This window comes from Siphateles boraxobius, unplaced genomic scaffold (assembly GCF_051911475.1).
Source record: "Siphateles boraxobius isolate OS27281-9 unplaced genomic scaffold, OSU_SipBor_1 247, whole genome shotgun sequence".
Lineage (NCBI taxonomy): Eukaryota > Metazoa > Chordata > Actinopteri > Cypriniformes > Leuciscidae > Siphateles > Siphateles boraxobius.
In genome coordinates this window covers 2,501-15,242 of record NW_027508863.1, presented here as the reverse complement: position 1 = coordinate 15,242, position 12,742 = coordinate 2,501, and the positions used below count along the sequence as shown (strand labels likewise).

The window sequence follows — 12,742 nt, the reverse complement described above, 5'->3', positions numbered from 1 at the left end:
GTGTGTTCTCGGGTGTGTGTGTGTGGAGTGTGTTCTCGGGTGTGTGTTCACCATGGGGATGTCGTCGGGGTTCTGCAGGCTGTGCTCGCTGTCCTCCATGCTCTGGTGGGCGTCCTGGGACTGGGGAATGTGGGACATCTCCGCTTTGGTCTTGTACTCCAGCAAGAGGATGGCCGGAGGGACGAGGATGCTCAGGATCACCTGGACACACACACACACACACACACACACCAATGCATTCTGACACTTTGGATAAAGGCGTCTGCTAAATAGGGATGCGTATTATTATCAGTATTATTGTTCATTTTTTACATTTCAAACTTGTTATTAATTTGAATTATTATTGTGTGTAATTATTCTTGGTGTTTATCTGCACTTCTACAGAATAAATGTTTATCTGCAACTTTTCCATTTCGGCAAGGGCTGGTGTTCCGATTTTTACTGTTTTTTTATTCTTTTATGTAATTGGTGGGTTAGGGTTAGGCTAACCCTATAGGAGCGTATTTGATGATGCGTATGTTTTACTTTAGATCACTTTAGTTTGTGTTTATGAGGCTGTCAAACAGCAGAGAATGTACTATATTTACATCGACATTGATATCGCAATGAATACCAGAAAATGATGTGTTATCGTACTTCTGCTGGGCATATTTGGCGTGTGTGTGTTTGTGTGTGAGAGACGCCCTCTGGTGTTCAGAGGGATGTGTGTGTGTGTGTGTGTGTGTGTGTGTGTGTGTGTGTGTGTGAGAGACGCCCTCTGGTGTTCAGAGGGAGCGTTTACTACCGATCAGCCGTGCATATAATAATCGCAGCCTTTGCCGAATCGCGTGAGCGTTATTGCGATTATTTGTGCTCAGTTAATATGGTGATCTCGTCCGCATCGCCCGTCCTCCTGCTAAACGCACTCGCGACTGTAATCAGTGCTGCTGTACCTTGTACCAGGAGTTCTTGCGCATGTTGAGGCGCCCCATCCACATGTCGGACAGCAGCATCTGTGTGCACGTGTGCGCCACGAAGGGCCGGAGCCGCGACGACACCGCCAGCTTCAGACACGTGGAGTTGCTCCAGTTCTTCAGCTCGTACGTCAGCAGCTTCATGGCCATCGTCTCGTCCTGCCGGAACGACTGCTCCAGCAGATCCACCGCCAGCGTGCCGAACTCACTGACACACACACACACACACACACACAGTCTTCACTACAGCACTATACTGTACAGCAATACACAATCAATAATGCACATCATCAAATATGAGATCAGATCCAGCAGCTCTGAAAGACAATAGTGTCATTATTCAAGTCAGCTTTATTTATAAAGCGCTTTTTACAACACAGAGTGTGTTAGCAGACTCTTTTATCCAAAGCGACTAACAAATGAGAACAATAGAAGCAGTTAAACTAACAGTAGGACAACAATACGTAAGTGCTATAACCCCTCTCAGTTTAACTTTAATGCAGTGTTTTAAATAGAGTAGAAGAGAAGAGAAAGTGTAACTGAATCAAGTGCTGCCGAAAAAGATTCAGTTCACTTCTCGTATAATGCTGTCAATGCAGGAGATCAATAATATGATGAATATTAAATTAAATGTCCCAAACTAAGCAGCCAAAAGCCAAATGGGAAAAAAAAGCGAAAATTCTGATCGATTCTGTTCAAGTTTGACACTACAGTTCAGATTCACTTTGAGCTTCATTTCCAGCGTTTGACTCTGATTCTCAGACTGACCGTGAGTAGCGTTGGCAATCGTCTGAATTTCAACGATTCCGATTCTGCTTATCGGTTCTCATAAGGTAAAAAATTTAAAAAAAACTTAGATATCATTTACATTTAGTCTTATTGCAAAACATTAAATTGTATCTGAATATCATGAACATCATCAGCTGAAGAACTCTTACACAAGCAACGTTTGCCTGAGGTTTACAAACACCATAGAAAACAACTAGCCCAACTAATATAAACTTCAGCATTATTAAAGACAATAAACACTGTTATTAAAAAAGAACAAATAAAAAAATGAGCAAATCGCAACAAATATACACAACTGAACAAAGAAACGATAGAAATAAACAGTTTTAAGATTTTCAGATTCTCTCATGCTTGAATGGTTTGATAGCCTGGGAGAACCCGGACAACTTCCGCAAATTTAGATTTGCTCTGGGAGTCAGTGGTGCGATCGGAGGAGATGATTCGGGAGAGGTCTGTGCCGCTTTACCGATCAGAGCGCGCTGACACGGAGTAAAGCCTTGTTTATACTCAACGCGTCCGCACGAGCGCGAAGGTGCGCGGGGCTAAAATCACGCGTTCGGTGAGCAAGACCGGCAAGACCCCGCTTCGCTTGGCTGTGTGCACTGGTATTTTGTAACATCGAGCACGGCGCCGCATCCGAGGATGAACGACTTCAAGCCGAATCTGCCCGAGCCGTACATCTCACATCACCGGCAACCAGTTTGCGCGTCTAAATTGCAAAGTTTTTTATGTTAAGGTTTTGTTTACTGTGTGTGATTTATTTAATGGAAAAGCACATTCACTTCTAGTTGTCTTGCTGTTAATTTTAAATAAACGTAGAGCAAGTAGCTGATCAGTGTCTGCTCGTTTATTCAAACTAAGTTGTTAACGTAGCTCTGCATACGTCATCTTCTTCATCGCTCTGATTGGTTTTAGGTCTATCCAGTTGCGCCCAGAGGCATTTAAGCTACGTCCGTTGGTGACGCCCCTTTGGAAATGATTTGTCTATGAAGCTTTGCCAGACCCTAACTCAGTTACAACTGAGAATGGTCTGGTTTTAACCAGGCTAATGGTTTAAAGCCATATTGAAATGTTAATTATATAACAAGTATCCGATTCCCAACCCTGATCGTGACTCGCTTGGAATGAGCTCAAAGATGGCCAAATACAAATATTTTTAGTTTAAAAACTTTATTTATTTTGAGTTATATTGTGCTTTGTTGGTACACTATAATGTCTGCTGGAATGTTAAAAATATTATATTAATATTATAAATATTTTTAAATTCAAGTTTTGTAATTTATTTTTTCTTTGAAAAGCAAGACGAAATAGTAAAAAGCACTTTAATTTATGAAATGATGAAAAATTGTCAAAATAAATGGGGGGAAATTCGGAATTCGGCAAAGTGTTTTATTATAATCGGTTTCGGACAAAACTTTTAATATCGGTGCATCCCTACAATATACAGATCGATTCTGTTCAGTTCGGATTCCCAGCGTTACTCCGGCTCAGACCGGCCGCCTCACCTGGAATACTCCTTCAGCTCCTCCGAGGTGTCGTCCACCACGTCGCTCTTCTTGGCCTCGTAGCCCATGGAGCGCAGCAGCTTGCAGGCCACCAGGGCTTTGGCGGTGGACTCCTCCCCGTGCTGCCAGAAGAACAGGGACATCTTCTGCCTCTTCATGAGCACGGCCCACACCAGCAGCTCGTTGAACGGGTACGGGAAGCGCCGAGTCTCCGGGTCATCGATGTCCACCACTTCCTCTCGGCTCTTCTTCTTCTGCTGCTCCGACACGGAGTCCGGCTGAGGGACGACCAGACGGTTAGAGGAGAGATACACACACACACACACTCTCACTCTCACACACACACACACACACTCACAATATCTCACACACACACACACTCACAATATCTCACACACACACACACACACACACACAATATCTCACACACACTCACACTCTCTCTCACACACACACACACTCACAATATCTCACACACACTCTCTCACACACACACACACTCTCTCACACACACGCACTCTCTCGCGCGCTCACTCTCTCGCGCGCTCACTCTCTCGCGCGCTCACTCTCACGCGCGCTCACTCTCACGCGCTCACTCTCACGCGCGCACTCTCACGCGCGCTCACTCTCTCTCTCACGCGCGCTCACTCTCTCTCTCACGCGCGCTCACTCTCTCTCTCACGCGCGCTCACTCTCTCTCTCACGCGCGCTCACTCTCTCTCTCACGCGCGCTCACTCTCTCTCTCACGCGCGCTCACTCTCTCTCTCACGCGCGCTCACTCTCTCTCTCACGCGCGCTCACTCTCTCTCTCACGCGCGCTCACTCTCTCTCTCACGCGCGCTCACTCTCTCTCTCACGCGCGCTCACTCTCTCTCTCACGCGCGCTCACTCTCTCTCTCTCGCGCGCTCACTCTCTCTCTCTCGCGCGCTCACTCTCTCTCTCACGCGCGCTCACTCTCTCTCTCACGCGCGCTCACTCTCTCTCGCGCTCACTCTCTCTCGCGCTCACTCTCTCTCGCGCTCACTCTCTCTCGCGCTCACTCTCTCTCGCGCTCACTCTCTCTCGCGCTCACTCTAACGCGCGCACTCTCACGCGCGCACTCTCGCGCGCGCACTCTCGCGCACTCTCTCTCTCGCGCGCTCACTCTCTCTCTCGCGCTCACTCTCTCTCTCACTCTCACTCTCTCTCGCGCTCACTCTCTCTCGAGCTCACTCTCTCTCGAGCTCACTCTCTCTCGCACACACTGTCACCCCCCGCATTACCTTGGGCTTGTCGGGCTTTACCTTGGGCTTGTAGGGCTGAGCCGTCTTGATGAAGTGATTGTGTCGTGTTTTCTCCTTTTTATCAGCCTGAATGCTGAAGGACTCATGGGAACTGCTGGCCGTGTGTCTCCCCGATCGCTGACAGAGAGAGAGCACACATGAAGACATTACTTCACAAACTGGGATCAGGAGTTGATGTAAAGCAAATAATGAAATAATAAAAAAGTAAAACGAGAACGTAAAGAATATAAAGTGAGAAGTAAAATAATTAACAAATGAAATCATAAAATCAAAAAACAAAAGAAAAAAACAAAAAATCAACTAAAATTATAAAATCGTAAAAACAAAAAAAAGTTTTGAAATATATATATTTTTTTAAAGTGAACTGCTCCTTTAATAGAAGGACACAAAGGGATTCCCAGATTCCCAGTGTGAGGTCTGGTTTACCCGGCTGTTCCCGTGCAGATTGTTGTAGATGATGCGGAAGCGTTTGCGTGTGTAGTTGCAGCGATACGTTCCTCCCATCAGGAACTCGATCACCAGACCCACGTCGATCAGCGTGATCTTATAGTTGGGCGGGAGGTTTCCCTGGACACACACACACACACAGAAACTCAACGTCTCCCCCCGCAGCCGCTGGTTTGGAGAAAGACACACACGTGTTGCTGCTCTTTACCTGTTTGACGTCTCTCACCAGGTGATAGAGCGTTGGGTTGGTGGGAGTTTGTTTCTGTGAGAATATTAACGTTCAGAAGTTCAGTTTAAATTCAAGAACAACATATCTTCACATGTATCATTTTTGGTGTGTGTGTGTGTGTGTGTATGTGTGTATATACATATATTAGGGGTGTAATGGTACATGTATTTGTATTGAACCGTTCGGTACGAGGCTTTCGGTTCGGTACGCATTACAAACCGAACGATTCGTTGGACCATTTTTCCTGCCGATCAAAATCCGCTGGTGCGACCAACTCAACGTTACGCAACATCACATGGCAAACGTAATGAGAGCGGAGCGAAACTGCGCTATTCATTATTTTGTGCTTCACGGACCGTTTACCAGTTTGGACCATCATCATCATCAATGCAGCGCGAGCCGATCGTGACCCAGCAACACTGTTATACAGCGCTGAGAGATCCAGTAAACAAAGAGTCTGAGTTCTCCACTGAAGTAATAACATCTCTGCGAGATCTAGTGAGAAACATTAAAATATCTCTGTTATTAACGGATCAAACAGCGCTGACGTGGAAACCAGGAGAAACATTGTTCCATGAATGAACTAGTTATAGGCTTTACGTCCACAGATCAGCTGATTTACTGTATAACACTCACTGTAACCATGGAAGTGTGGCAGGAATAGAAAAATGCTTTCAAGTACGTCACACATCTTTTCCCAGCACTTCAAAACTCAAATATCATCATATTTAAATGTTATTTTTAATGTGATGACCAAAACATTATTTGTTCATCCTTCAAAGATTACCCCCATTTATAAAACTAAAAGTTTCAAGATGTAGGAAAACTCACACTTGTATAAAAATTATTTTTCTTTTAATAAATAGGAAATTTCTCTGGGATTTCTTTCTTTTTACTGTATCGAAAACGTACCGAACCGTGAATTTTGTGAACCGTTACACCCCAAATATATATATATATATATGTGTGTGTGTGTGTGTGTGTGTACCGTGTTGTAAAGCTCCTCCAGACGTGTAATCGTGAGGAATCGGTGCATACTGACGCCATTCTCTATCAGTAGTTTAACAAACTCCACACGGTCCATCACTAACGCATCCAACATCGCCTGCTCGAGAGAACCGACCTACACACACACACACACACACACACTTACTTTAAAGAGTCACACTTTAACCAAATGCTCAGAACTATCATTCACAGTGCAGTCAAACTTAGAGGCAGTTCACACAAAAATCATCAACAAAGATATTTAAGAAACGTCAGTGTTTTTTGTCCATATAATTAAAGTCAGTGGAGTCCAATGTTGTTTAAATCCCATCGTTTATAAAAACATCTGCTATATTTCACAGAGGACAGAAACACAGTCATTGAGGGCGTTTTTGGTGAACAATCCCTTAAAACATCTTTACACTTAAGTCTCTTTTTGATTTTTTTTCTCCACTTTTGTGTTTCATGCTTTTTTAAACCAAATCAACTTACAAAAATGAAAGGCTACTAATTAAATGTTAACGACTATAAAAAAAAATCAAAATTAGAATGAATAAATTTCAAAATTAAGTTTGAAATGTATTAAAAATAAAATAGTAATATATTATTGTCACAATCTCTTGAATGGATCATAATTCCACAGTACTAGTGTCATGTGTATCAGAATGTGCTGTGAGAGGTCAGGAGGTCATCTGTGTGTGTGTGTGTGTGTGTGTTTACTACAAACACTTAAACAAGTGTTTATCTGCACACACACACACGGGTACGAACCAGCAGCTGTTGTCCGTAAACAAACACGTGGTCTTTAGCGATGTCCACGCGATCCCACGCCAGAGTCAAGACCAGCTGATCAAAGGCCGTCACGTTCGTGCCTGTGAACACACACACACACACACACGATGATGCAGTCTGAATCGTGTGTGAGTTTAGACTTTGATAAAGTGTTTCTCCTCAAACTGATGCGAAGTAAATGTTCAAACATTTAAATTATTCAAATTAAATTACACAGTCATTATACTTATTTATACAATAATACTTAATTACACAATAATTATACAGTACCACAGTTACCAGTCAAATTAAATAATTCAATCAAAATCCATATTTGCAGTGCAGAGGAGACACAGAAGCGGCATCAGAAGTGGCATTAATATTTACAATTGCATAAATAAAGCTATGAGATTTTTTAATCATTTTCAATATTTAAATGAAATGATTTTAACGTTTTAATTAAAGGGTACTTTAAATATGAAACTAAAACCGCCAGTAGGCGGCGGCAAACTGTGTTAATAAGTGAGTTGAGCGAGTCATTCATTCATTCAACCGATTTGTTCAAACGGCGGATTCATTCGGGAAAGAAACAAGTGATTGTTCATTGAATCGTTAAAATGACTCGTTTAAACCGTGGATTTCAGTCCAGAAATCATCGGTGTCTGCTGCATTAGACTCTGCTACGGTTTCACTTTGAATTTCTATTCGGCGAAATAAAGGGAAAACAAACAATATTGACAATATGGTGTCTATAAAGTAACTCACAATGTTAATTTATTTTTAATTTAACTATTGTATAACATAAATATATCACACTTGTGCACGGGAAAACGGCACTCACTGATGTGATATTCTAATATAAGAACATAATATGATATAAATATAAGACAAAAACTAATTTGGGGACATACCTATAACTGCACACATCACGCAGTGAAAGCACGAGAGACAAATGCGATGTCAGCTGACAGTGCCTCGTACATCGTTAAAACAATGATTACAAATATCATAATAGACAATACACATCACACACCCGATACGCACATAAAGACTGAACTTACGACTGAACTGACATTTGCCAACTTTCTTCTTCTCTCCTCTCGCGTGCAGGAGACAGACGTTATTCTGCCGCCAATGTGATGCGAATTGTCACGTGAACAAGCAAATCCACAAAGATAGAATAATAAATAATAAAACTATGCTAATTAGATGGTTTTAATTTGGAAAACATTTAGATATGTCTAAGTCGAAGTGTCATCTAAAAAAAAAGACCTTTCATAAGTAAAAATAAGACTTTATAAGACTTTTTATGGCCTTATATTTTAAAAATCTAATTTAAGACTTTTTAAGGATCCGCGGGAACCCTGGTGTGTGTGTGTGTGTGTGTGTGTGTGTGTGTGTGTGTGTGTGTGTGTGTGTGTGTGTGTGTGAGACTGTTTTTATCGTTCATCAGCTGGAGAAATACTCCTTCTGAGACTCCTCTGTTTTATCACCGTGACTCTGCTATACGGGTCTCAGTTGGTTCATTTGGAAACAGAAAACGCCTACATTGTCACACACACACACACACACACACACACACACATGTGGGTCGTTCCACACTGACCTTTGAGCAGAGCCTTCAGGATAGCCACATCGATGTCCTGATGGTCCTCAGAGCCCACAGGAAACACAGTGATCTGAGACACACACACACACACACACACGGGATCAAACACGCATGTGTCGCTCATAAACCAGACCTTATTGACCAAACACCAAGTGAGAGTGTGCGTGTGTGTGCGTGTGTGTGTGTGTAAGTGACTGTGTGTGTGTGTGTGTGTGTGTGTGTGTGTAAGTGAATGTGTGTGTGAGAAAGCGAGAGAGAGAGAGAGAGAGAGAGAGAGAGAGAGAGTGTGTGTGTGTGTGTGTGTGTGTGTGTGTGTGTGTGTGTGTGTGTGTGTGTGTGTGTGTGTGTGTGTGCGTGTGTGTAAGTGACTGTGTGTGTGTGTGTGTGTGTGTGTGTGTGTGTGTGTGTGTGTGTGTGTGTGTGTAAGTGGCTGTGTGTGTGTGTGTGTGTAAGTGAGTGTGTGTGTGAGAGAGCGAGAGAGAGAGAGAGAGTGTGTGTGTGTGTGTGTGAGTGTGAGTGTGTGTAAAGGAGTGTGTGTGTGTGTGTGTGTGTGTGTGTGTGTGAGTGTGTGTGTAAAGGAGTGTGTGTGTGTGTGTGTGTGTGTTCACCAGCTCTTTGTTCTTCATGCACTCCATTAGTGTCTGGAACAGATGCAGAGCGTCACTGTGGCTGAAGTTGAACGTTTTCTTGATTGTTGCAATGATGTCGGCCTCAACGCCATCAGGCAGTGCGCTAAACACACACACACACAAACACACGGAGACACACACACACAGTCAAACAGTCTTTAAGATCTGAATCATTCAAACACCATAGAATAAGTGATAGTGATCCTTCATGCATTACATTTCTGCAACAGAATCACAGTAAAGAGCATCTAGACTCGCTGGTTCTGGAGCAAAAGGATTTTAACGAGCAGTGAATGATTAATCACTAACAAACAGAATATATACTGATATTTCTACAATCGTCCCATCAAGTGCTTTCATCTCAAGAATCAGCGTCATGAAGAGCATCAGTGCTGTTGATGTGTGTGTGTGTGTGTGTGTGGTACCCGTCCTGCTGCGTCTGCTTGTGCACGTATGCCAGTATGTCCGCGGCGCGCCCCGTGCCCTCACACACCACCACCGGCACCGGCGGGCTCTCCTGCAGATACTCCAGCACCGTCAGGATCACGTTTGGACCTCCTTCAAAGATCAGAGCCACGACAGGGACGCCCTGACCGATGCCTGCACACAAACACACACACACACACACACACACAGTTACTTTACACATATATGGTAAATTCACATATTATATATTTATATACGCGTTTGTGTGTGATTGAGTGTGTGAGTGTGTGAGTGTGTGTGTGTGTAAGAGAGAGAGAGAGTGTGCGTGTGTGTGAGTGTGTGTGCGTGTGTGTGAGTGTGTGTGTGTGTGTGTGTGTGTGTGTGTGTCTCACGTGCGTGTATTCTCTGCAGGTTAATGTGTTTCTCCAGCTCTCTCCTGAGTTTGACTTCAGCTCCATATTTCCCGACGGTCCCGTCGTCCACCAGGATGAAGTGAGAGTGGAAGTTATTGAGAACGTTGAGTTTACTGAGAGGATTCAGCAGGGTTTGATACGGCGCTACAACCTACACACACACACACACGTCTTGAGCTGATTCATGATTTCATTCAGAAGGTCCTGAAACTTTCTTGTGTGTGATTTGAAACACTAATTTATTTCTGATTTGAGGTACAAAATGTCCCAGCATTACTGTAAATGTTTCTGAGAGTCTCTTCTACTCATTTATTTGATCAAAAACAAAAGTAAAAACAGTGAAATATTATTCCAGTGTAAATCAGCTGTTTTCTATGTGAATATATAGTAAAGTGTAATTTATTCCTGTGATCAAAGCTGAATTTTCAGCATCATTACTCCAGTCTTCAGTGTCACATGATCCTTCAGAAATCACTATAATATGATGATTTGATGCACAAGAAACATTTATGATTTATCAGTGTTGAAAACAGTTCATTATTTTGGTCGAAATCGTGATGCATTTCATTTCTCAGGATTCTTTGATGAATAGAAAGTTCTAAAGAACAGCATGTAATTTGAATTAAGAGTCTTTTGTAACATTATAAATGTCTTTACTGTCACTTTTTAACAATTTAATGCATCCTTGATGAATCAGTCAACTCAGTGAATGAATGTTATACGTCACAAAATCAAAACAGTCCTGAATACAGGTTTCAATTTCTTTATTTTTCTCTCTTGGTTCTGTGTGTGTGTGTGTGTGTGTGTGTGTGTGTGTGTGTGTGTGTGTGTGTGTGTGTGTGTGTGTGTGTGTGTGTGCGCCTCACGTCTCGTCCGATGAGGTCGTTCCTGTTTTCGATCACTCCCCAGGGAGCGATTCCCACAGTGCAGATCTTACGCGCTGATCTGGACAGATGTTCCTTCAGAGCGTCACCCACATGTTTGGCCACACCTGGAAAACACAGCGAAAAAACACAGCAGTTTCAGTGACCCTCGAGGGGTCGTGACCTCTCACTGCAGTGCGCGGGCGTGCGCGCGTGTGTGTGTGTGTTTAGAGACGCTGTGTGAATGTAAACACTAATAAAGCACTTCGACCTGATCTTTAAACTCAAATGACTGTCATTATGATGAGAGTAAATCCTGTAACTGCTGCTGTGAAAACACACACACAAACACACCTTAGGACACCAACTCTAAATCCAGCACTTTTATAAAACTACAGACTGGTATCCCTTCTTCCATTCATTGCTAAAACACTTGAACGAGTCGTTTACAACCAAGTCTTTACCTTTCTTACACACAACAATCAGTCTGGTTTCAAAAGAGTCACTCAACTGAGTCTGCCCTGCTCTGAATGTGTGTGTGTGAGAGAGCGAGTGTGTGTGAGTATGTGTGTGTGTCTTAGAGGGGGACTTATATTAAAATATTTTCAGCTGACAGAAATGTTTTGCAGTCGATCATTAGTTTTGCTAGTGCCTTGTGTTTTATAAGGTTGATCAGTGAAACAAATTGTAAACAATGTTCTTCCTTGTTTTCCAGCATATATATCAAAGCATTCTTAATCAAAATAAAGAACAAATATCTGTCAATGGGGTCAGAAAAATAAACTAAATTCAAAGCACTACAAGAAAACTCTAGAGTCTAGACTGTGTCTACTATATATATATATATATATATATATATATATATATATATATATATATATGTGTGTGTGTGTGTAATGTCATTCAGAAACATGATTTATCCCATCACTGTTTTCATCTAGCTACTGGAGTGCCTCAGGGCTCAGTACTGGGGTCGCTTCTCTTCTCCATCTACATGACATCACTAGTGTCTGTTATTCAGAAACATGGTTTATCCCATCACTGTTATCATCTAGCTACTGGAGTACCTCAAGGCTCAGTACTGGGACCGCTTCTCTTCTCTATCTACATGACATCACTAGTGTCTGTTATTCAGAAACATGGTTTATCCCATCACTGTTATCATCTAGATACTGGAGTACCTCAGGGCTCAGTGCTCGGACCGCTTCTCTTCTCCATCTACATGACATCACTAGGATCTGTCATTCAGAAACATGGTTTATCCCATCACTGTTATCATGTAGATACTGGAGTGCCTCAGGGCTCAGTGCTGGGGCCGCTTCTCTTCTCCATCTACATGACATCACTAGGATCTGTTATTCAGAAACATGGTTTATCCCATCACTGTTATCATCTAGATACTGGAGTGCCTCAGGACTCAGTGCTGGGACCGCTTCTCTTCTCTATCTACATGTCATCACTAGTGTCTGTGATTCAGAAACATGGTTTATCCCATCACTGTTATCATCTAGATACTGGAGTGCCTCAGGACTCAGTGCTGGGACCGCTTCTCTTCTCTATCTACATGTCATCACTAGTGTCTGTGATTCAGAAACATGGTTTATCCCATCACTGTTATCATCGAGATACTGGAGTGCCTCAGGACTCAGTGCTGGGACCGCTTCTCTTCTCCATCTACATGTTTTCCCATCACTGTTATGCTGACGACACACAACTCTATCTCTCATTCCAGCCCGATGATCCGACGGGAGCTTCTCACATGAAGGACCATAACCATCAACTAAACCTTGTGAAGACAGAACTGATCGTGTTCTTGACCAACCGAACACTACACCA

The 12,742-nt window shown here is 42.9% G+C and overlaps 1 protein-coding gene across 3 annotated transcripts in view; it reads right to left on the bottom strand.

The window, feature by feature from the left end:
- trpm7 (transient receptor potential cation channel, subfamily M, member 7) overlaps positions 1-12,742 on the bottom strand; it is a 41,696-nt gene that overhangs the window by 28,109 nt on the left and 845 nt on the right. For all 3 annotated transcript variants that reach the window (XM_077241914.1, XM_077241915.1, XM_077241916.1), the window contains exons 2-14: positions 10,910-11,034; positions 10,023-10,194; positions 9,630-9,804; positions 9,184-9,307; positions 8,573-8,645; positions 6,967-7,067; positions 6,197-6,331; positions 5,188-5,241; positions 4,959-5,099; positions 4,533-4,649; positions 3,248-3,525; positions 933-1,161; positions 52-201 (exon numbers count right to left, since the gene is read on the bottom strand). In XM_077241914.1, coding sequence (XP_077098029.1) covers positions 52-201; positions 933-1,161; positions 3,248-3,525; positions 4,533-4,649; positions 4,959-5,099; positions 5,188-5,241; positions 6,197-6,331; positions 6,967-7,067; positions 8,573-8,645; positions 9,184-9,307; positions 9,630-9,804; positions 10,023-10,194; positions 10,910-11,034 — 1,874 coding nt within the window. The remainder of the gene's footprint in view (positions 1-51; positions 202-932; positions 1,162-3,247; positions 3,526-4,532; positions 4,650-4,958; positions 5,100-5,187; positions 5,242-6,196; positions 6,332-6,966; positions 7,068-8,572; positions 8,646-9,183; positions 9,308-9,629; positions 9,805-10,022; positions 10,195-10,909; positions 11,035-12,742) is intronic.